Here is a 24,675-nt window from a genome sequence, read left to right on the forward strand (position 1 = left end):
ATCTTCAGAGTGTGTTACATATACTATCCACAGAGGTTTCACTGCTCTATTATAAAAGAAAATTAAATATGTTTAACTTAACTATTTACGAAGGTCCAAAGCCGAATAAAGGATTTTGTTTGGCTTGGACCGAAATAAATGGAAAACGAGGGAGTTGCGAAATAGGAAGTTGTCTCATGTGGTATCTCAAGCAGCTTCCATCGAGTGTAACTGAAATATCTTTCTTCTCCGATACATGCGGAGGCCATAATAGAAATTTGCAAGTATCTGCTCTTTTCTTGAATCTATGGAATGCGATTCTATGCATAGTGCCATAGAAAACAGGCAAAAGTTTGCGTCGATTTATTGTGCCAATGACTAAATGATTTTTAAATGTCTCGTTTCATTTCGAAAAAGAAACCATACGAAGCAAGCGAGCTAAAATATACTGACTTTTATGACCTCAAATTTTTGTCGAATCAGTTAATAAAAAATAAAAACTTGGCGTAAATTGGCTAAAAATGAAATGTCTTAAATATGAAAAGGAAAAACCATTTACCATTCAATATAAATATAATTTTAGTGATGTGTACGAAACAATAAACGTTTTAAAAATTAGAAATGCTTCGCGTATCAACCAAATTTGTTTTGTAGAAATCGAAAACATTCCACAATTCTAATATAAAAATCCATTAAAAATAAGTTGTGCAAAAAAAAAGGATTTGTGTGAAAAAAGTGTAATACTGGACATTTTTCATTGGTGGTTTCAACAATTATCTGCCGAGAATAACAGCCATCCAGACTTACTTCCGGAGCCCGATATAAATGATTCCGATGCCAAAAACGACAAATAATAATGAACATTCTTTTTTTTAATATTAATACTGATACTAATCTAATTGTTTTCATAAATAAGTGCAATGTGCAAGTGCAAGGTGCAAAGAATGTCAATCAGAATTAAGGCTAGTCGTAATATGTAGCATACTATCCAATCTGCATACCCTTCAGAGAAATGTTATTGTAGTTTACGGTAAATAATTTAATTCTAAAAAAAATCTGTTTAAAAATTATTGTGATTTATTATTATTTTCATTGTATTTTTTCTATATTTCTCTAATTTGAAATAAATAATGTTATTTTCACTAAAAATATTATTTTTATTTGTATTATTATGTACCAATCTAATCATTAACATAAATAAATATAACAATAATGCATTGTCATTTATCTAATAATATGTCAAAGTTAGCAAATAGTTACTGACAGAATGCATTATGTCAGCGGTCACTTACATTTACATTTTTAAAAAAATATCCATACAACTTATCAACATCAAATCTTATGTTTTGTATGCCAAAAAGGTTATTCTTTATAATGTAGAAAAAAAATATATAAAACATAAAACATTCTACGTGGGAGAAAGCTTTGAAAAAAAAATTAAGCTATTAATGCGATTATCTCAGAACTTGTTTTAATGACTTAATGCTTTCTGTCAGTATACCCTCGTTATGTAGTATTAAAAAAAAAAAAATTCACTTATTGCACGCTAGGATTTAAAAAAAATTTCGATTTGTACAAATCTATTATAAAAAAATTACATCCCGCACACGCGCGGTCAGAATGCGTCTATCCATCGGACCAAAATCATTTCTTCTGCTCAGTTAGAAAGACGGTACGGCGTAACGTACGTAACTCGAAGAAGCGAGTGATTTTTAAATTACTACTGAAGCGTCTCCCTAGTAACATAAAATTGAGGATCACTAATTTTTGTACAATATGACTTAAAGCGCCTGTACACATTCATGGATTTACTGGCACCAATAGTGTGTAAATACGTCAACAACTTTTGCTGCGTTTTAAATATTCTAACGAGAACTTGATGCCCATGAAAGCAAATACTGATCTGTATCAAAGTGATGATCACCCAAATCTTCACATTTAATTTTAAATCGTTACTGTAATGATACAATTGTGTTGCCATATTCACAAAATTAAATAAAGTATGTTAATCACTCTAATTTTCGTAGAGGTATTTTTATTAGGTATTTTATTTGAGTGCTATAAAAAAATATCTAAAGGACACAGTTACGTTATATAAATTGAGAAACGCTGTACTACTCCAAACGTGAAAGAAGAAGAAATGATTTCGGTTAAATTGCCGTAATTTTAACTGTAATATTACGCTAGCCATATATCGGCGAAACTATCTATTAATTATTCATCCATTGGAGTATGTCACAAGCCAAATATATATGTTTAATTATATAATATGTAAATGATCCTTCTGTCATTAGTCAATCCACTCGATATCACAACGTCGAGCGCGTCAAACGAAACGTCCTGCGCCTGCGTAAAAGTGTCGTCACATTATATACCCGATACACCTTATATACAATTCCTTCAATAATATTACATTTAACTAACAAATTTTCTTATCCGACTCATCGTCAAAACACCTCTCCCCCGATAATTAATTACGGAGGAAAACTCATAGGTAACACTTCTCTCCGATCGCTTCTATCTCAATTGACTTTCTCTCTCAACGCATATCAGCCGATAATTAGATTCCTTAAAATACCGTATTCACCCAAATATAATAAATACCGCATGAATATTATTTTCTGTGCCACGTTTTAATTATTTTCGGCTCAATCTATCATCGTAAATAATTAGTACAGGACATAAAGTGACATTGAACAAGTTTAATCAAAAAATTAATCAAAATATTAATCGAAAAATTAATTGAAAATTTAATTAAGAAATAAATTAGACAATTAATATATAGGAAGGTGAAGAGCCATCATCAAAATGACTTTCCATTTTGCCTTGTTTATAATAATTGAGGTGCTGAGGATTAAATGAGTATAAATGACATACAATTAATAATTAGTTTCGAGCAGTTTTCGCATCAGCACATACTTATTTATGCAAATAACATGGATTCAAATATGAAGCGCCTAGTTTCAAAACCCCTTAAAACAGTTTTAGGTAGTTCTGAGAAAAATGAGAAAAACTATTTTAGGTAGTTTTGATAAAAATCAGAAAACCTCATCTATTAATTCAGTGAACTTTATGTATTTATTATTTAATTTGTAAATCATAAAGAGTATTTTGGCTAATCCATTTTAGGGGAATTTGAAAAGCACACCAACCATTTTAGGGGGTTTTGAAATTTACCCTAATTTTTGATCATACGTATTGATGGTTTTTGGCGTTTTTTAAACTTCAATCTTTGGCCACCATGTAGGTGGTAACCAAAATGTCCGTCTAAATACATATTATCTAACTCAAAAATTTTCAAAAACTGTTTTAGGGGGATTTGAAACTAAGCGCTTCATATTATATAACCACCCTGTATGAATGATACATATCGTCGGTCCCTATTAAAAAAGTCGGATCTACAAAATGCTATTTTTCAGTACGAGCAATCAAAGATGTTTCATCAAATATCCTTTGTGACCTATTGCTTGCCATAATGATTAAAAATACGGGTTATAGAAACTTTTCTAAACGTTTATAAAAACATCCGTCTGTCCGGTGAACATAGCAGCAACTGTCAGATCCGACGCATCTTGTCACCCACGCCCAGCCAACAATGTCGGTTGGTAAGAACCGACATTGTTATTCGGACACTCTCGGTAGATTCGTCATTTTTAACTTGAGTATCTCGAAATTTTTCAAACAAACAAAAAAAACTGTGATTGTGGTATAAATGTTTAAAGTGTTTAAATAACTTTTACGTAATAATCCGAAAATGACAAAATTTCAGATCCGACTTTTTTAATAGGGACCGATAATATAAGCATTTTTCAAATATTATTATTTTGATATCAACGCATGTTACATATTTGAATGCTTTCACGTCATTTACAGAATGTTGAAAACTGCTATGTAGAATTAACACGTTTGACGTTGATTTAATCATTATGGTCACCTGCGCACTTGTATTCGTTCAACCCTCTCCACGTCATTTATAACATTTTTATATCCTACGGTCATGTTTATTGACAGGATTGTCCAGGAATACGTGCATACTTCACTGCCCTATTCACTTGTTAGTTCGGAATGACTGAAATAGTCTGATTTGCGGCCGTGGATCACCAGCTACCGTCTCCGTCTGTCGTGAGTAATAATAAATTCCCAACCCTCGGGTCGCACACCGTTTTTTAGGGGGTCGCCAACAAAATATCGACTATGACGTCAAATTCATTTTCAATCGGTGTCTTGTCATCTCCGTAACAGGCCATCGAATTCTTAGAAGTGAATTTCAATTTTATTGCACACACGGGAAATTGATACTCGATCAACTCAGTCGTCTGAATATCAGAGAATTCGGTTGAAACATGGAAATATTCAGTTTCCAAGTGCAACAAACAAGTGTATCCACAAAAACCATCAGTTACCGGTGGAAAAGGTAAAAGGAGTCAAGCAAAATGAAACCAAATGCAATGTTTGCTAATTTAAAAGTACAAGCAAACCTCGTGAAAACAGGTGTAATATTTGACAGTAAACAAACACAGACTAGCAAAGTGAATAAAATTGAGAGAGATGATAGACAGCCCACTTGATGACGATTGATGATTATTTATTAACTTGTTTTCTTCGCCCTATTGAAATGCTTTTCTATGCATATACTGCGGTGTAGAGTCGCAGGTCACTTATAAAAGGAGGTCGCGACGAAAGGTTGGGAATCCGTAATTCTAGTAGATGTCAGGGCACCGTGCCCAATCCTGGTTCTGTTTGCACTGCCAATAGTCTCCGTTGTAGACGTGTGTGGTGGAGTCCGTGCCAGCCGGAGCGTGCTGCCGAGTGAACCACACCGGTTGCTCCGAGTTCTGTGGTGATTCGCGCCGAGCCGCCAGCTCCTCGGCGATGGCCTCGCGCTGCCTACGCTTGGAGCGCTGCTTTTCTTCTAAGCGTAACTGGACACAGAAAAAATAAATGCGAATTAAAATCTATCCATTGTTACAATAAACTATAACACTCCTAAAGAAGTCATCCATTCAATGATGTCTCTCCCCCCATTGTCGACGCAAACCAACAATCTGGCCGAATCGAGAAATGTTATTTTGAATATTTCAGTCGAACCCTGGGTGTATTCAAAAATATATATTATAGCCGAATCCAACTTGACAATTCAATTGACAGATTGGCTTGACAGCGTAAACTTCCGCATACGACTACACACAGCGTACCCGTATCGATGCTGTCAGTTTGACATTTTGTTTATAATGATCCACCGACGATGTCCACTTAAAGCGTGTTTCTTGTGATGTGAAAAAGACGCATAATATATTTTATTTTAGCCTTGTTTATCTGTAGGCCCATTCTTATGGCCGAGGGCCCCCAATGCTGTGAATGCCGTCTTCAGTGACAATTCTGACACGGCAATGATATTGATATCATCGGCGTATACCCGCAATTGTACAAGTTTAGCAATTATTGTACTGCTACGGCTGTAACCATCGGTGTCAGCATCCCATTTTTCTGTCCTGTAATAGTAAAAGTTCAGAACGCTAATATAGCCTGATTGTTACCTTTTCTTCGTTGGCCTCATTCCACTTGCCCTCCTCCATGAGCCTCTGGTCGGGCCGGAGTCGGGTGTCGGTGGGGGCCACGCCTTCTTCCGGCTCGTTCAGCTGCGCAGCCAAAACCGTGAAACCGTAATATCTGAAACAAATCCATCACAGTATATCACATATATACTGGTAAACTATAACACAAAATACGCACATATTCAACATGCAATTTCACAGTTTATATAATTGTCTATGGTTTCCAAAAGCAAACGAAAAAAATGTTTAAAACTTAAACCGAAAAATTAATTAACATATTGACTGCTGACTAGATAATTACTAATTAATTACCACATTTAAATAGCATGCTAATATAGTAATATAATATGTAAAAACAAATGCCGAAATTTATTTTGATAATATCTATTGCAATAAAAGTTTTATCGGCAAATAAAAATGAGCTTATTGTTCTAATTTAAAAACACAATATGATGTAAAAAAAGAAACCAACATTATTAACACAACCATTTATGCTTGAGACACAAAATAGTCTGCAAATATTAAATTGTAATATATCAGTATTTATTTAGAAAAAGACGTTGTAAACGTTAAATAAGTCATCGGCACTGGTATTTCGTCGCTGTAGGATTGGTTTCCCGAATAGACCAATAATGTTCAGGAGACGAAAAACAAATTTCATAATCCTATATTCAAATACATGGAGATATTTAAATAGTTATTTTTACAGTATATGAATGATGTATTCATTACCATTACAAAGTGATTTAAAGAAAAGGATGGTTCTAGTCTATTTAGATACAAAAAAATATTCTGCATTAAAAGGTCGATTTTGACAAAAACGGATATTCGAGAAACCAATCCTATAACGACGATTTGTCAAGGCCGCGACACAAAACTGTGAATATCGACCATAGTGCTAATTATCACTCATACTTTGTATGCAACCGTTTGTAGATTATTTCGATTTGAACTAAATAGTATTGTCGAATAAGAACTACTTGTCCACGTGTTAAAACTGTGAACTAATATTCCCCTCCAGTGCAGCTTCCGTTTTCAAATGAGGAACGCCCCCAAATTTATCATTACATTTTACTCTCCCGTAGTGTACGGATCTATCAATTTACGTAATTAAAAGCTTTTTATAATAAAAATATGTCTAAAACGATCAGGAGTGATATTAAAATTATTATTAGTAAACTTTTGGTTTATTACAAAGAAGAAAAAGTGTCGCATCTAAAAGGAGAGCCGTTACATTATTTAAACACGCCTCTGGTACGCGTTGCCGCCATGACAGGTACATCACTGAGTAGACTTCTATATGTGACTATAGCGACTTACTGTTATCGCCGATTTCTTGTTTGCGGACATTAGTATGTTAATTAATTTGAATGAAATATGCAATCAAAAATGTTCATTTACTGCGAACAGGTTACCGCACTGCATTCAAAGATAATCAATAACTAACACTACTAGCAATTCAGTGCTGCAGCCTGACTATAATTAGCCTTTGGTATTTATTAAGTTAAATGCTAAATAATCGAGTAGTCTCTGCCGTCGGTATGAAGTACCTGTGTGAAAAAAGGAGCAAGTAGACTGACCTGTCACTGTCCTCTGGCGGCATGACCCTCTGCCAGGCGGTGTGGAATTTGGAAGTCTTGCAGACGGTGCTGTCGGAGTTGGAACTGGTGACGGGTGCAATCTCGATCCTGCTGTCCCAGTGGCCCTGGATCACCCACTTTGGCTGCAAAAAACACAAAATAATTAATGGTAATACAGTCGAACTTGGTTATTACGAGGAAGATGGGACCGACTGAATTGGCTCGTTATAAGCATTACTCGTTAAATCAGAGAATAGGTATTTCTAATGAGCGGTCACATATTACAAAAAGTCGCAATTCAAACAAAAATATACAATTAGAATTTTTCCCCGAAACAAGCATGGCATTCATAAACTACAAAAGAAGTTGTTTATTGTAATGACGCTGGTAGGTACCTACTGACTTCAGTTTGGATTTTTTACATTAAATTTCAACCATATGCATGACTACTTTCTCAATGTTGTCGGCGAAAACACCAATTAGGTACTTAGACACTTAACTAGTGTCATAAACGTAATCCGATACCGGCGGCATCGGTCTACGGTCGGATTTTATTGCTTAGGGTCGAAAATGTTTTTAAACGATCGACACATCACCATTTTTAAGAAAATATTTCACGATATTTTTGTTCGGTATATCCGATAAGTAGCTCGTTATAAAAGTGAATAAATGTATGGAGAAAATCATAATCTAAAATGTCAACAAATGCTTCCTCATTACATCTGAGATCTCGCTATGTCCGTGATCGTAATAACTTTAAGACAAATCAAGTAGGATGAGACTGCATTGACTAGGTTATGTATATTGTATGAACTGATAAATTCACTGGCTAAATGGAGTTACCAATTAAAGGCGCACAATTATAAATTACCATGAATAATAACTAATATATTATAAACGCTGGATCTCTCAAAACAATTTGGTTCTGTTAATTACCTTTCCGTTGGCATTCTTGACGAGGCCTGTGACTTTTCTCTGTGACTCCTTGGAGAAGTAGGAGTAGGGCAGGTACTTGAGGTGGCACTTCATGCCAATTGCCGACCCCTCTCCCACTATTTCCATGTCCCCGTGTTCGTCCACCCACAGTTTGCCCACGATTATATTGTGCACTGTCGTTGTTACCTGATAAAAATTAACATCGCATTAAAACAAAGCACCAGAGAAAAAAACTTACAGACAATCCACCGTCATAAAGAGTATTGATACTTTTCAATCGCGTTTTCAAGACTTGAGTGGCTTTGGGCGACCCTTGTTAATAGAAAGGATGGCCGGTGGGGAAATATGGTTCTAGGATGGGGGGGCCTTGAGAGGGACATCGTAGTATCGGAAAACCCCCTACTAGATAGATGATAAAATCAGAAGAACCGCTAGACTAAATTGGATGAGGAAAGCATCGAAAGAATCGTCCAGCATTAGATGTCTAAAATTTGATGAAGAAGAATAGCTAAACGCAAAAACTCAGAGCATTCATTCATTCAACCATCACAGCCAACTCGAAAAACAAAAAATTGAACTGTTAACTTATCGGTTGACAGGCGAGCGCGCTACCAATTGAATTGTTGAAGCCGTGGCGAATATGACAATTTGTTTTGAAAACAGTAAAGTTGCTACAGACCTACAAACTTATCTGAAGAATGGATGGGGGAGCCACAGTCAAAAACTACCCAATCAAGACTCGCAACTGGACAGAATCCAACATTCGAATGACGTTTTCAAAATGACATCCATATGGAAGTTCGTAGTTCCATTTTTGACCGTTCTTTAGATAAGTTTGTAGGACTGTACACATTTTTTGATGTCAAGGTAGATAAAGCGGATTGCTTTGACTACAAATCGGGCGGCCAACCATGCAAAAATCGCTTCATGCTCACTCGGCTATGGAAATTTCAATAATAACAAAACAAAAATCGCCAATTGACACATTTTGTCATATAAAAAAATCGCCGAAATCAACATAACAACGATCGAAAGAGTATTTCGCGCTAAAGGTAGTGGATGACATCGAGCGGAAAATAGAATGCAAAACAAAAAGTTTCACTTCTGTCGAGTGTTAAAGGTGTCCAGTTTAGTTGATTCAAGATTTGAAACGTGATTTGTCATATAAAGGAGACACAGTGGTAGAAATAAAGCGAACAACATACCTTCCTCCATTTGTATCGGTGTCCGGTATTGGTGAACTCGACATAAGCGCTGCCTAGTGGGATGATCTGCAGATACTTTCCGCGGAACTTGGACGTCATGGTGAACTCTTGCCAGCACCGCCAGCCCGCAGCGCCCTCGCAGTACTGCGCCACCATCGGGGGGTGGTGAGATACCTGACAAAGCAACAGTAAATTACATTAATTGTCAATTGACTTACAACTTAGCCTCTGTTGAGGATTTATGTTGATTAATATATGAGGAGTCAAAGCCAGACCTGTTCTGAGATGGCTCTCCAGCCGAGGTCTTCCATTCTGTCGCATTCGAAGGTCTCTCCCAGCAGTGGGTTGAAAGGTTTTCCAGTCCTGTACAAATAGAATGATAAACCAATTAAATACGCTACATATCAATTAGAAAATGCAATCTTGAACAATTTTTTTAAGCCCGAGATTATGGGGTTATATAACTGAGGCATGGAGAGGTGTATGTTGGGCATGACGCGAAAGGACCGTAAGAGAAACGAATAGGTTAGGAAGCAGACAAGAGTATGCGATGTAATAAACGTTGCCAAACAGCTGAAATGGAGATGGGCGGGTCGGGGCACATTGCTCGCCGAAAGGACGGCCGCTGGACAAATGCCGTCAACCAGTGGTACCCAAGGTGCACGAAACGGCCACAGGGTCACCCTAAAAGCCACTGGATTGACGAACTGGTAAAGTTCGGCGGAAATACGTGGCAGCGAACGATACAGGACCGAGAGAGTTGGAAGAAGCTTGGGGAGGCCTTAATCCAGCAGTGGATTGACCCCGGCTGATGATGATGATAACTAGTATTTGTTCATGGTGTATAGCCAAAAACAAAACAGATTTTACCCAATGATAATTTATTACGCAAAACGTCTTAGATATAGGGATTAGCTCAGCGCTCGCAGTGTCAGACGTCTGCGGATATTTCAACTAGAGCAGTGAACGATAAATTATTTAAAAGCTAAAGAATATTTCTACACCTTAAAAAAAGAATCATCCAAACATCTTGAATACTGCCAAAATAACGGTGATGTCAAAATCAACATCTTTTTTATTTCTTTTGCGTGACATTCCATGTAAAATGTGCGGTTCAGTCGTACCTTGAACCCTGATGTTTTTTGTATCAGTGCATCTATTCTATACACGTAGGTATTATAATTATTACAATAAGTTAGTTGTAATTGTTACAATAAGTGCTATGTTTTAACAGCACCTATCTTGGCTGTATTAACTTTTAGAGCGAAATAGACAGTTCTGACGTTTAGACGGCTAGCTTATCGTAACAATTATTGGATATTACCTCAATACATAAATATGATGAACTACCCTCGATAGCCGCCAAAAGTAGCCTTGTGTATAGAATAGATGCACCTGGTATATAATATGAAAATAACAAAAAACATACTTGAAATTTCACATGTACACGCTTTTCTTTTAATTTATATCACGGGGAATACTTTTTTAACTATACTATTTAGGCATTTTTTTTTTTTTAGAATTACAGTAAAACCTCCTTAATAAGAACACGGATAATTCGAAATTCGCCGTAAATTAAATATTCAATAAATCGTAATAAAGTACACTATTTCATGAGCCAGTTATGAAAATTATGACAGATTTTTCTTAAAACATCATAAATTACTTATTTTAAGAAGGTAATATATATAATCCTGACATTTTATGACCGATTAACACACACAGAATCGGAAATTTCATAGGCACATCTATGATCGTAAACAAAATTAATGAAAATCAAAAAATTTTTTTTTTAAATTTTAATATTTTTCCCCCATACATAATTCGAATTTTTTTTCGATTATCAGTCCTATGGAATTCGTATTAACGAGGTTTTACTGTATTAATAACCATTTCCTTGCTTTTTCGTAACACCCAGGCTTTGAGAAAAACACATAAATATTGTGTCCTAACCGGGAATCGAACCCAGAACTCACGGGTGGAAGGCAAACGCCTTAAGCACTGCACCACGAGAGCCGCCACTATTTAGTCATTGTCAACCCAGTCAGTAATCCATGTTTGTAAGTATTGACAGCAAAAAAAAAAAAAAAAACGGCTAATATTTTTCACGGTGATCATAACGGGTAAAGCAAGGAGTGAAGCAATATAAGATACCTATTAGTGGTTGTGGCGTAAGAAGAGACAGTGAAAGCGGCGACGTGAGCGAGTTGCTCGCAGGGGTCAGAGCACCTAGCGGCCGTGTCCAGCACCCCCGAGTACTCAAACTCCTCTGTCAACCGCTGCAGCATCGAGAGCGGTTCGCTGAAGTTCACCGGGATGGGGATCTTCGACAGCTCCTTGCCTGCAACAACAAACATTCTTATTGTCTAAGCCAATTATATCCGATCTACCTTCCTCACCCAGCCGTATATAAAATAATAACTTAATGAACACTTGAGATAAGTGTATAAAAGTCAATGTTAACTTTACATTAAATTTGTGATTATATTGAGATGCAAGTTGTGTACTGACACGGCGACAAATTTATTCTATGGTTTCGTCATTTTACAGAATATTTTTAAAGGTTCAAAATGTGCTATGGGATGGGAGCATCAGTCTGATAGCATTTTAAACCAGCCAATCAAAGATTTTAACAATTAAGATCAAACTATCCCCACCGAATTTTCAAGACCACGAGCAATATTACTCTTACAGCCTCGGTTAGCTATGGTTATATTTAATTAAAATAAGGTAAAATTTAGAGGAGAAGTGCTCTCTGTATAGTAGTTGTTATTTGACAAAAGCAACACAGATTTCACCGCTGAAGTAAGAATGCATTGTAAAATAATACAGATTAGTAATGCGGCACTGACCGATGCAGTTCTTCATGATGGACCATAGATTAAGGGGGTAGTTGGGTTTGTCAGGGATGCGCGTCCGCCGCACCCTGCCCGCGTTGCCCGACGGCATCAAGCACGTCACGTGGGACTGAAACAAAAGCATACGTCATTAATAATCACTATCATATTTTTTTATAAGAAACTGATGAACCACAGAAAAATCACAGGATTTCGAGACACTATCTTATGGTTCATAATAAACATCTCACGAATAAAACAAAACAGCTCTTGTGAGAAATGAATATCAACTAGGATATAATAATTTTGTCAAAATTTATAATATTACACCGCATACTTTAGTAAAGCCCTCAAGTTATGAATGAACATGTTATAAGTATTTTATTCCTAAGATTGGATTATATACCATGGACATGGTGCCATAGAACGTAAAATGTATTTTTTTCGACTTATACGTGGTGTAAATGAGAGCTCTGCCATTCTTGGTAGTATTGACTTGCGTGTCCCTGATAACTATCTTAGAAATCGGGAGCATCAGTTATTTGTTCTCCCAAGGAGCAGAACTAACCTGCACTTGGTGTTGCCAATTGGGAGGGCAATAACTCTGTTCAACCTAATCGCTTGGGATATTGACATATTCCACCTACGTGAGGATGGACGTTGTTTTATATATTTTTAAAATAGGGTCTGCTTAGCTTAGTTGGTGTACTTTCTTGTACCCATCTAATTTATATATAATTTTTTTTGGATTTACATTTTTCTACCGACACAATCACTGCTAACCTTTTAATTACCACATTTAAATAACACGTTAATTATATCTAATGGCCAACGACTACAAACGTGCCAGCCGCACTAAATGAGTTAACAACTTAATACTGATCTATTTTTTTTTTTATTATATAATACTGTTTTAATAATATTTCTTTCTAATGTCGTGAACGTCTTAAATTAATAATTTGTAATGTTCACTATAAGTAAAAATAAATAAAATTTGAATGTTTTCTCCTGACTCGGACTCTTTATAACACTCGCTTTTCCCTCCACCATCCGCCACGTCTCCAGACCTGTTATGCAGACATATACCGCAGCATAACAAATGTTAGGCGCCCTTCTATGTTGTGCTAAGAGTGAGAGAGAGAGGAGCAACTTCCTAAGACCTTGATTGGCATGCACCAAACTGTACGTGAATCCTATTTCTTTCCAACACTAAAAACATAATAAAAATACAGCAATATATTTTCTTTTCTATAAAACTAGTATCTAACGATGAATCCATTTGAGAGAAATACTTTATTTACATAATGATGTAGAGGCGCCTAATAACAAAAACCAATAAGCAACACATACGGTCGAAATCTAAAAGTAGGCAATAACTTCTAAAATATGCCAAAATCATACAAAAAAAGATGTTTAAAAATCCAATGATTTACAGAGACCGATTATTTAAACCGATATGAATTTGAAATGTCCAAATTAATTTTTTAAAAGAGATACATCAGCTAATATAAACTAATGTAAATGGGCAGATTGTTCAAATTTGAAAATAAAATAAGAGAGAGAAAAGAAACTAACTTTTCTAATATTAATTTCTTCTTGAGAATCTGAGTTTGGTAGCTTTTCTTGCCAAAATCAGTAATAACGTCTGTACACGTGCATGGATTTACCGGCAGAAATAGTGTGTATTTTAAACTATCGTGACAATAACTGTCTACACGTAAAAGTCCTGACTGTCTCTCCAATCTCATTCTTCCAAAGTGAGCGAGATGTGATGTTGTCATTTTATGGTACTATTTGACAGGTAGTGAAAATCGGTTAACCTCAAAATTCGTTTATAATTCATCACCATTGTTCTACTGCGCAGGCGCAAATCGAAAAATTCTCAACTGTCGCATGAAAATTCAGAATCTTCCGAACTTTTTTGATTCATGCATGCAATCTTGCAACTGCAGGATAATACAATTGTCATGTTTACACATACAATTTCTTGTTATGGCTTCGATAATATACGCTGTCAGCAGTCATGCAAGTGTAAACAGGGTATAATCATAATAATTACAAGATAAAAAGAACTTTTTATTTACAACCTTTTTAAATTTTCTGTTGAATCATATAAATTTGACTTGACTAGCTTAAACAATCAAAAAAAATTGTATTTGATAGAAATAATACTGAAATGTCATTTTGACACTCATATTGATTTCCATAGTAACGCACGTATATATTAATAATTTCCTAGCAACCAATAATAGTGGATTGGATTACGGATTTCTTCCGAAATAACCTTTCATACAAAACAGAATTAACTGAAAATGAATTTAATTCTACTTAAAGATGGCTAAAAGTATTAAAAAAATGCATCGGCATCGTGTTCTGATATATTCTAAAAGTTTCAAATGTCCAGCTAGTCGGAAAGTTAATTAAAAATCGATTGCAAGAATTGTACCGGACAAACAACCAGCGGACAAATAAGAATATGACCTAATAAAAACGTTGTAAAAACGAGGCTATATCGAGAATGAATACAATTTTTCTCATACAACTGTTATCTTGTTTTATATTCATTTGTTATTACAACACAACACACGCTTTTTACATTTTCACGTCTTAATTCCTATGGTGCCATCGACCAAATTCCATCCCGCAATCGATCAACACCTTGGACATACCTGATATGCTTACAGCTGTACATTTACGTCGTTGGGGGATCATGGATCACTTCACAACTTGTTAAAACAGTCTGCAGTAATCAGGGGAAAAAAACTATCCATATTAAATACTGGTTTTTTGACGTAAATATTACCTTGTAAGTTTGTCCGTTGGGATGTCTTGAGGATCTGCCCTTGTGCGAGCGGAACGAGTTGTCCCGTTCCCTCTCGCTTCCGTCCTCTCCCTCTCCTGAGGTGGACCCTGACCCTGTCAGCTCACCACCTCTCCCACTTCCACCAGGCCCACCCTCCTGGTCCGACACAAACAGAACCTGCAAATCAATTACATTTACATTGTCAAATCAGTGTTGATAACTCGTGAAATTTGTAAGTGCGGCCTGTCGATTACGGCCTCATAGAGCGAGATAACTCACTGAAGGTATAGAACCGGTTAAGAAGACATGAGAAAGTTATGTAATGTAGATAAAACCTTAAAAACATTATAATCTGATTTTTCCTTCATCTCCAAACTTTCAAATTGCGATATCTCGAAATGATGTTTTTTGGGTTGGTGACCTTTGCCTGAACGGAGAAGATATTATGTACCTATGACAGATGTCGTAAATTATAACATTTTTGTAGAATATAATATAATGAACATATTTTTTAAATATGTTAAATTATTTTATTAAGAAAGTAGGCTTATAATAACCTTCGTCACTGGTCTAAAGTTAGGGTTTCCTAAGAAAGCGGCGCCGTTTATGTAGCGGCCGAAATGTAGTGGCAGTTTCCTAGTGAGCGTTGGTTGCGAGCGTAACGTCAAATAACGGTGCCGCCATTTACATGACGACCGTCATAGCGGAATAAACAGTCATGGAACGTTTTTTCCCGTGTAGCGGTGACCATTTTAAAATAAAAAATGAGTGTAAACACTGCAAACGTCATTTAGACCAGCAAAAATGACGAATAATTATTGATTGATTTTGTAAGAAATAATGAAGCTTTATATAATTTGAACAGCAAAGCTATAGAAGAGCCATCTCTTATGTGATTCTGTACATAATCAAACAATACTGGTGTTGAGTGAAAGCATTGCCTGAATTTTTCCTCATTGCAGTGCTGACGGCGACGCACTAAAATTTGAAATCCACCCTCTGTAGCACAATTTCTAAATATCTCGCTCTCCTGCAAACAATAGTTTTCATCTTCCAAATACAGTAATAATGATATGTCTAAGGCGTCCATTCTCCACCGCAGTACGTTCGATTGTCCATCTTTTTTTAAGGTTACATCTCTGGTTATCGTGCCGCTACATAACGGCATCACTTTCTTAGGAAACCCTAGCTTAATAAAATATTTTTTTAGGGAAACACGTGATTTATAATTAGGTATTGCATGACAGCACGTACCTGTTGTGTTTCTGTGACAGTATCTGTTTCAGAATCCTCCGAGCTTTCGTTGTATGTGGCCGAATTTCTGCGGTTACCCTTTATCTGAAACAGAATAAAATAACAATTTCATTATTGGAGTAAAACCTTTGTAAGTTATTGTCATTGAGGAAAACAGCTGTTGGCACGTGCAACAAAGTTGGAAGACGTTCAGCATGTATGTCTTTGAAGTATGTGGTTTAAAAAGTCATCAACACCACGCAGAGGTACATACTGTTCATAGCGCGCGAGTCGCTTTAAGTTTAGACCTATCAGCTTGCACAGCGCGATAAAATGACAATGGACGGCGATCGTGATGAATCAACACGGTTAGGATTTATATCCTTCCAACAATATTATTGAAACACTAGATTGGTATATTGCTAATTGATAAGTGTACCCAACATTTATGACAATTTTCTTTAACTAATACAGAAACACTGTATCAATCCACTGCTGGATGAAACTCTCCTCAAGCTCTCTTCACTATACCTCGGTTCCTTATTCTTAACTGCCACACCTTAACTATACTATTTTATCAATCCAGCATACATTGGAACGGTCTTATATTCCTCGGGTATCACTGGATTATCATGTTCATCCAGTGGTTTACGAGCTATGTATTCATTCATCCCCTCTCCATTTAAGAATTTTTTGCATACTTATGAATGCACTTCAAGCCAACTTCGTTTGACCGGCAGTGTGTTTCCTTATTTATCATATCATTCATTAAAAGTGTACCGTGCGAGTGCCTAATAGGATGTGAGAGCATGCACCAGGGACTAGCTTCAGCCAGACCGCTGAACATCATAAAATGTCAGTGCCTGGCATCCTACGTGTAAGCCCCCCCCCAGCATCCACATCCACCAATCAATTACAGTCCACTATGAAAAGCACAACCATCGACTTTGAAACCAACAGCCTCAATTGACTTTGAATCAACCAAGTGGTTTATCATGACTTTTGTCCCCCGAAACATTTATCTTCAAACCTACGTAGTGGCTTTCGTCTGGTATACATGTGACATTTATCCGGTTTGAATATTTTAATTATATTATGAGAATATTTCACATCGGTGCGCGCACGCAGGAGTTAATGCAACTTTGATGGCGTGCAGGATGCCTAATATGCAATATAGTAGATAAAACCTAATATAATTGCTTATATATTATAATATTCAATTCATACACTTGAAGGGAACAAAACAATATTTAATATGGAGATAGTATTATCTGTCGTTGATAACGAAAGTCAAATAAAATTGTTGCCACTAGACTACAGATTCAAGAGAAAAATAAACATATGATAATAATAGATATTTCTACATAAATGTTATTAAATTTGTTTAGAATCCAAAATGTAAATAATGCATATCTGCCACATGTCACAAATGACATGCCAAGGATTAATATTCAATTAAGAATGATACATTCATAAATCTAGTGTATTATTCATTGATTTAAAATGATATGACGATAAATGATAAGATGTACATTTCAGAGTTGTCTCAAACTATAAATTTTCCTGTGCTGTTGAATATGTTGATAAGTCTAAAAACATCAATTCTCAGGGCAGTTATTTGTAAGGTTGGTATTCTGTGGTAAATCAGGAATGTTTTTAAACATTAGTTTGTTGAGAATTTACAAACATTCTACTAATATTTAAAATCATCCAAAAACATATAATCTGATTTACCACAGAAAGCCAAACGTACAAATTACCGCCCCAAGTATTAATGTTTTTAGACTTAGGCCATCCTCTCACGTGAATACTCAAAAAGACGAGACTGAAACTCCAGTATCTAGGTAATGTATTTCAATGGCGGCTCGCTGACGGCAAGACTGGAATCTCTCAGTTTCTAAATCTCTGCAACTGAAACCGTGGAGACACGACATGCTAGTCTCCCAGTCTCTCAGTTGCCAATCACCTATTAAACAGTGGTATCAATATCAGTAGATTCAATGAAAAAATTACAAGATAAAAAGAACTTTTTATATACAACGTTTTTAAATTTTCTGTTGAATCATATAAACTTGACTTGACTAGCTTAAACGATTAAAAAAATTTGTACTTGATAGAAATACTGAATAATGAAATGTCATTTCATATTGATTTCCATAGTAACACGTATATATTATTTAATAATTTGGTTGCTAGGACCCCCTAGCAACCAATAATGGTATCGAAATAACTTTTCATACAAAACAGAATTAATAAAAATGAATTCAATTCTACTTAAAGATGGCTAAGTATTAAAAAAATGCATTGGCATCGTATTCTGATATATTCTAAAAGTTTCAAATGTCTAGCTAGTCGGGAAGTTTGTTAAAAATCGATTGCAAGATTTGTACCGGACAAATAAGAATACGACCTAAGAAAAACGATGTAATAAAATCATATTTTCTTACCAAAATTGGTAGCACTGAACAAGAAATAACAAGCCAAGATGTGAAAAGTCAAAGATGGAAGAACCGATTTTTAATTTAAAATATGTGGCAGATGTTGAGAAATACTCCTGCCTGTATAATTACAGGCTGCCAGAATATTCCCGTAAAGATAATACGGAAAAGGCTTAGAATGAAGTAGGAAAGACAATGAGTTTGACAGTTTGAGGTTATAAGATTATTAGGTTTCAGTAGCCCCGTGTGCGAAGCATCAGTAACTGGCCAGTTTATGAGTTCCATCAGCAACCAGTTTGTCGGATTTTAGTTTCTGCGTGAGAGGATGGCCTTATCAACATATTCATACCATAAACGGATATCATAGTTGAATACTTTAACAGCTGTCACCGTGTGGCTATGATCAAGTTTCACAATGAAAAAATTTATTGTCCTCATGACAGTGGCGAATGGTGTAGGTAGGCTGTGGAGATCCGACATAAATAATGCACACCAAACTTTGTCAGTCATACTTATTTGTTTTATTGAACTGAAAATACAAATTGCAGATTGGTTATTATTTAATGTTCGATAAAGCCCTGCCCAACGGGAAGAGATTCGTAAATGGCATTAGGAAAAACGAGAAAGCGCAGCAGAATCATAAGTTATTTAAAAGAATTGGAGAAATACTGATAAACGGATCCCCAGTCCGACGAGAAAATGTGTCGGGTCGCAGTCAAAGCCTGGGTAAAGCTACATATAAAAAATATTAATTGCGTTACGGTTGACAACACTAACTAGATTGAAGTCGGTGTTGATGTTATGACCATCAGTACGGAAACAATAATCACACCGAGTGAAACCCACCTGTTGGCAACAAGCCAAACTATTTGCCGCATCCACCGCTCATAAGTTCACTCGGTACGGCACAAGTGAGAGAGTCACCGGAGTGGAACACAACAAGACTATATCAGCAGCGATACTTTTATTTGGCGCTGTGACATAATACTATTTATTGTCGTGCCGAACTTTCTTTTCATTTAATCTTATATTGGTTTAAATTCAACCAATAGACTTCAACGAGAGGTCGCTATGTAAATGGGAATGGCCGGAGCAACATACTTTACTTGAAAATTAATACTATTGACCGAGGGGTACTTGACGGAATTTGAATTTCAATTCAAATTGATTGAAGTTTTGTACCATTCCATTTGAGTAATATTTTTGCAATACGGGTTTTTTGCCTTTCAGCATCTTTGGTCACTATGCACACTTACCAATGGCAAATAGGTACACACTGACAACGAATACAGTCAAGTTTTGTTAATATAGTAATTCGCACATACAAAGTCGTCTCATATATGACAAAGCCATAAATCAAACCTCGTAGGAATGTTGCAACTGTCACCTGCGCACATATCTATGTGACGGTGACGCGTGCAACCTCTCGAAGCCCATAGCACAGAATAATAAATATAAATGTAAGCCAAATAAAATGTAAATGTTGACCAATATTTTGAAGCAGGGAATGTTATGGCAGTCAAGCCATAAAACCCAAATATAAAAAAACATGCCGACATCACTCAATATTGGATGCACATTATATTTATGTAACAAACTTTAATGCATATTATCATGTGTTTGATAATTCCATATTTTTCCACACTCGAGATCCATTGCCGGTTATACCACACCCAGTAGGATAAGCCAGTTCCCATTAATTTTGTGTTCCCTGTACGTACCGGTATCTTAATGATGAAAGAGTTCTCGTCTCCCGAGTTGATTCCGGAGCCGCTGCCCCCGTCCTGCGCATCGTAGAACTCGTGCTCATCCTCGTCCTCACTTTCGCGAGAACTTCCACCTGCAACAAACAGACAAAGATCACATTAGGAAGGAGTTTCATAGAGGACTTCGTGTTTCAATACCGAAACCATTGATACAATGCATTGTCTTACATGAAACCTGCGTTAACCGGTTCCATGCCATCAGTGAGTTATCTCACTCTATGAGACCGCGATCGACAGGCTGCACATACAAATTTCGCGAGTTATCTCTTATTACCTACTTTAAACTCAAATTACCAGCCACTGTCTATTGACTTGCATGTTCTAAAAAATTAAGCACACAGTGACATCTGTTATTATGAAATACTAAACCACATATTATCGGTATTACAGCCTTTGTAGTAAGAGCTTTTCTCTACATAAGATGTGTGTTGTTAAAATCTGCAGCCTGTCAGATACTGCCATAGTAATATCGTGGGGCATAGAAAAGGTTAAATTTTTCAAATATCTGGATATTCTGAAAGTGCGTTAAAAAGAAGTTGGCTGTTAAATGGGGAAATATGAAATACAGTGACGAAGTGAAGTTAATACAGTCAAGCAAGTACCTACTCAAAGACAGTAAAGTGCGTAAGGCGCTGGCCTTCCAACCGAGAGTTCCGGGTTCGATCCCAGTGAGGACACAATATTTGTGATTTTCTCAAAGCCTGAGGCTTCGGCCACATAGGTAGGTGCTTCGCTAGTGCTTCGCTAGGTGCTATGCTTGTCTACTAAAAACAATACTACCACATTGCAAGTTACGTGCTTAGGTACAAATTCATTTGACATTTGGGAGCGCTCAAGTCAACAACGATATGTCACTCTCAAAACTAACCAGAAAACTACTTCTCACAGAGAATTTAAGTTTAAAATTTCGAAAGTCTCAGATTCGAACTTGTTGGGTGCATAATGTCAATTCATCCCATGCGTCATTACTCATAACCTCAAAATATACGGTTTAGGTTCGGTTCAAAATAGACGTTTGTCATATTAAAGAAACATCCGCCATCTTGCAAAATCACTAGGTGACACAATAAAAATAACTAACACGTTTGTTCGGCAGGAGACTCACTAGTTGACTAATAATCACGTAGCAAGGCGTGAAGCGTGCAGTATTGCTATTGCGATAGTATTGTGTGCATCCGTTCGGTAGGATATGTCACCATCTAGCATGTAGCCACCAAGCAAGGCACCTGCCTATGTGGCCTTAACCTGAGTGTTTGTGATTGTTCAAAATTACTAACAACCAATTACTTCCAAAGCAAGGACTTAATATTAGGTAATTCAAAAAAAAAAAAAAAAATCGAGTATTGTATGTGTTAAAACCTTCAGTGGAGATGGACAAGACATATCACTCGACGAACAGATCATCCAGTGATACCCAAGAGATATAAAGTAGCCTGCGATGGAGGCTGGATCGATGAGATATTGAAATTTAGCGAAAGTATGTGGTAACGAAAGACTAAGAAGGAGACAGCAAGAAGAAGCCTTCATCTGAGTATAAGTATTGTGAGGAAGACAAACAGGAAAAAATAGCTTTTAACTCCTCTGAATAGTGCCAGAGATAGCGTATCCGCTATGACAAATTACCACGCAAAGAGCATGTGACGTAATAGTTTCAACGTGCAAAAACCATGTGACATAACAGAAGACTTGATATAGAAGTCGGTCTATAGACTGAATTATAATAATTTAGATACCTATGTCCCAGTGACAGGGTAAGAATACAATTTTCAGATGGTGATGGTTAGTTTTTAAATTTGAATTAAACCCTGCCTAAGCCAAACCATTAAAGTTTAGGTATGCTATGGGCGATCCGACAAAAATAGTGCATACTTTTTCAGTCATACTTATTTGTTTTCGTTGAATTAAAAATACATACCTATTGCAGACTGTTGGTTAGTTTTTTAAAAGTCATTAATCCCTGCCTGTACCAAATCATAATCGATAAAAAATATTCTTCTATCTAAAATTATGTATGATTTAATGGCAAAATTTTTGATATAGGTATTATAGAATTATAAAGATAAACGAATATTTTTTTGACTAGGTATTATCGTAAGAATACAATTTTTAGATGGTGCTGGTTAGTTTTTAAATTGAACTAAACCCTGCCTAAACCAAACCATAATAGTTTAGGTATGCTATGGGCGATCCAACAAAAATAGTGCACACTTTTTCAGGCATACTTATTTGTTTTCGTTGAATTAAGTACATATTATTACAGATGAAGTTGGTTAGTTTTTTAAAATTCATTAATCCCTGCCTAACCAAACCATAATAGATAACAAATATTCTTCTATCTATAAAATATCTAAAATTATGTATGATTTAATGGCAAAATTTTAGATATATTATAGAGACAAGCAAATATTTTTTTGACTATTATCTACTATGGCTTGGTTTAATTGTACTTTAAAAACTATCTACACATTGTAATCTTAGTTCAATGAAAACAAATAAGTTTGACTGACAAAGTTTAGTGTGTTCTATTTCTGACGGATCACAACAGCCTACCTCCACCCTTGGCCACTGCTATGTACTCATTAACTCTCCTCACGCAAGTGGAATATATGAATGTCCGAAGAGATTTAGTTGAACACAGTTACTGCCCTCCCAATTGGCAGGTTAGTTATGCAGCCTGGGAGAACAATAATAATAATTGACACGATAGATTGATAACATAGTTATTATTAGGGACGCACAAGCCAGAATGGTAGTTCTCATTTTCACCGCGTATAAATCGTAAAAAATTCGCGGCCAAATATAGATAAATATTCTATCGCTTGGCTTAGGTCGTATTTGTTTTATATAAAAAAAAACTTATGAATGACGTCTTTCGATATTAATATAGTAGGTCGAGTTACTATTTATAGGAGGCGCAAAGGCATGGGGAACAGATGATAATCACCTGATATCAGAACATGCAAGGAGAAAATAGCTTTTGTTTGATCGAAACGAAAACCTATCCGGAAATAGCGACCGACCACCGCATTTAAGAGGACGTTCTACAGAAATGGCCTTGAGAATTGAAAATATGATTTTTTAACATGTGGTCCATAATATCTGGTCTACTAGTTAATATAAAAAGGTCGTGTCAAAGTTGTTTGTGTTAATAAATTTGCTCTGTGACTGATCCGACTCATATTTCACATTTATTTCATCAGGGCTGTCGAAGACATAAATCATAATATATATTTATAATTTTAAATTTTTATTTATAATATATATTATTTAAGTTTTGTGCATCTAATGCCGGGTCCACACTGGCAACAAGTTAATTTGCTGGCAACCTCGTTAGATTTTACGATAATTATTGTAAAATTTCTTAAGCAATTATGGTAAGTATCGTAAAATTTAATGAGGTTGCCAGCAACTTGTTGCCAGTGTGGAAATGGCTTAATATCCACTGTGGTTCACGTAGTGGCATGGACCTGGGGTTAGCTAATTCAGGAAGTCAACACCCATGATAGAATTTTTTCCAGTTTTGGTTGCATTATATTCCAAAACTCTTCTGTAAAGGCCATATTCCATTGGCAGACGCACAGACCCAACCCGATCCAACGATCGACGTCAACCGTCGTCGCTAGCTATTTGCAATTACACGCAACGATTCAATCTCGTTGGTCCTTGATTTAATTGGTTAAAAAAATACTAGTGTTGCTATTATTAAAAATATAGGTTGAGTGAAAACTAGATATTTCTTAGATTGGTGGCTACACTGAACGCATTCCCGCGCAATTTTATGTCAACAAAACTGAGCTGTCAGCTGTCAAACCTAGCGAGCATCAGATCTGTTCAAATTTATGCGGCCGTTTGACATTTATAGAAAGTTTGTATACTTATTGTTAATTTACATCATGAATAACTGGGCGAGCTTGAATCTCCAAACCAATTGAGTAATTCGAATATCGAAATCGAATAATCCAAAGACTAATTTATTGTAGCGAGTATGGCTATATTTCAACTGGCTCAGGCGGTCAGGACTCGCCGTAAACGAAAACACTGGGTCAAAAGTTGGCTAACTGAAGAACAGCGTGATCGCCATTGAATATGGCGGGTTTTTTTTACGTTCCACACTATATCTTTGGCGTGCATTTATTTGACGAGGACTGTGTCCTCGGTGATACTCCATATATATTTTTTAAGTTTTCGCCATCTTGTAGTTGTTCAGTTGAAATCGACCAGTAGAATGAAATGAACGACCGTTTGCATGACTCAGGCGCATATTCGGCTATTTTCGTACGCTTTCGGCAATCTTCGCTTGATAATGAAAGGATCGCACGACGGATAATAGAAAATTTTCCACT

At 36.1% G+C, this 24,675-nt stretch overlaps 1 protein-coding gene across 1 annotated transcript in view; it reads right to left on the reverse strand.

Moving 5' to 3' along the window:
- Window positions 1–1,491: 1,491 nt before the first annotated feature.
- Osbp (oxysterol binding protein) overlaps window positions 1,492–24,675 on the reverse strand; it is a 128,711-nt gene continuing 105,527 nt past the window's right edge. Inside the window, exons 5-15 of the mRNA XM_085950220.1 lie at window positions 20,288–20,406; window positions 16,150–16,233; window positions 14,896–15,072; window positions 12,108–12,222; window positions 11,410–11,596; window positions 9,531–9,618; window positions 9,256–9,429; window positions 8,051–8,236; window positions 7,115–7,257; window positions 5,517–5,649; window positions 1,492–4,901 (exon numbers count right to left, since the gene is read on the reverse strand). Coding sequence (XP_085806346.1) covers window positions 4,680–4,901; window positions 5,517–5,649; window positions 7,115–7,257; window positions 8,051–8,236; window positions 9,256–9,429; window positions 9,531–9,618; window positions 11,410–11,596; window positions 12,108–12,222; window positions 14,896–15,072; window positions 16,150–16,233; window positions 20,288–20,406 — 1,628 coding nt within the window. The 3' untranslated portion in view covers window positions 1,492–4,679. The remainder of the gene's footprint in view (window positions 4,902–5,516; window positions 5,650–7,114; window positions 7,258–8,050; window positions 8,237–9,255; window positions 9,430–9,530; window positions 9,619–11,409; window positions 11,597–12,107; window positions 12,223–14,895; window positions 15,073–16,149; window positions 16,234–20,287; window positions 20,407–24,675) is intronic.

The sequence above is a fragment of the Rhyacophila brunnea genome, unplaced genomic scaffold, assembly GCF_057557595.1.
Source record: "Rhyacophila brunnea isolate RB1 unplaced genomic scaffold, BYU_Rbru_1.0 scaffold_23, whole genome shotgun sequence".
In the NCBI taxonomy this organism is placed as follows: Eukaryota; Metazoa; Arthropoda; class Insecta; order Trichoptera; family Rhyacophilidae; genus Rhyacophila; species Rhyacophila brunnea.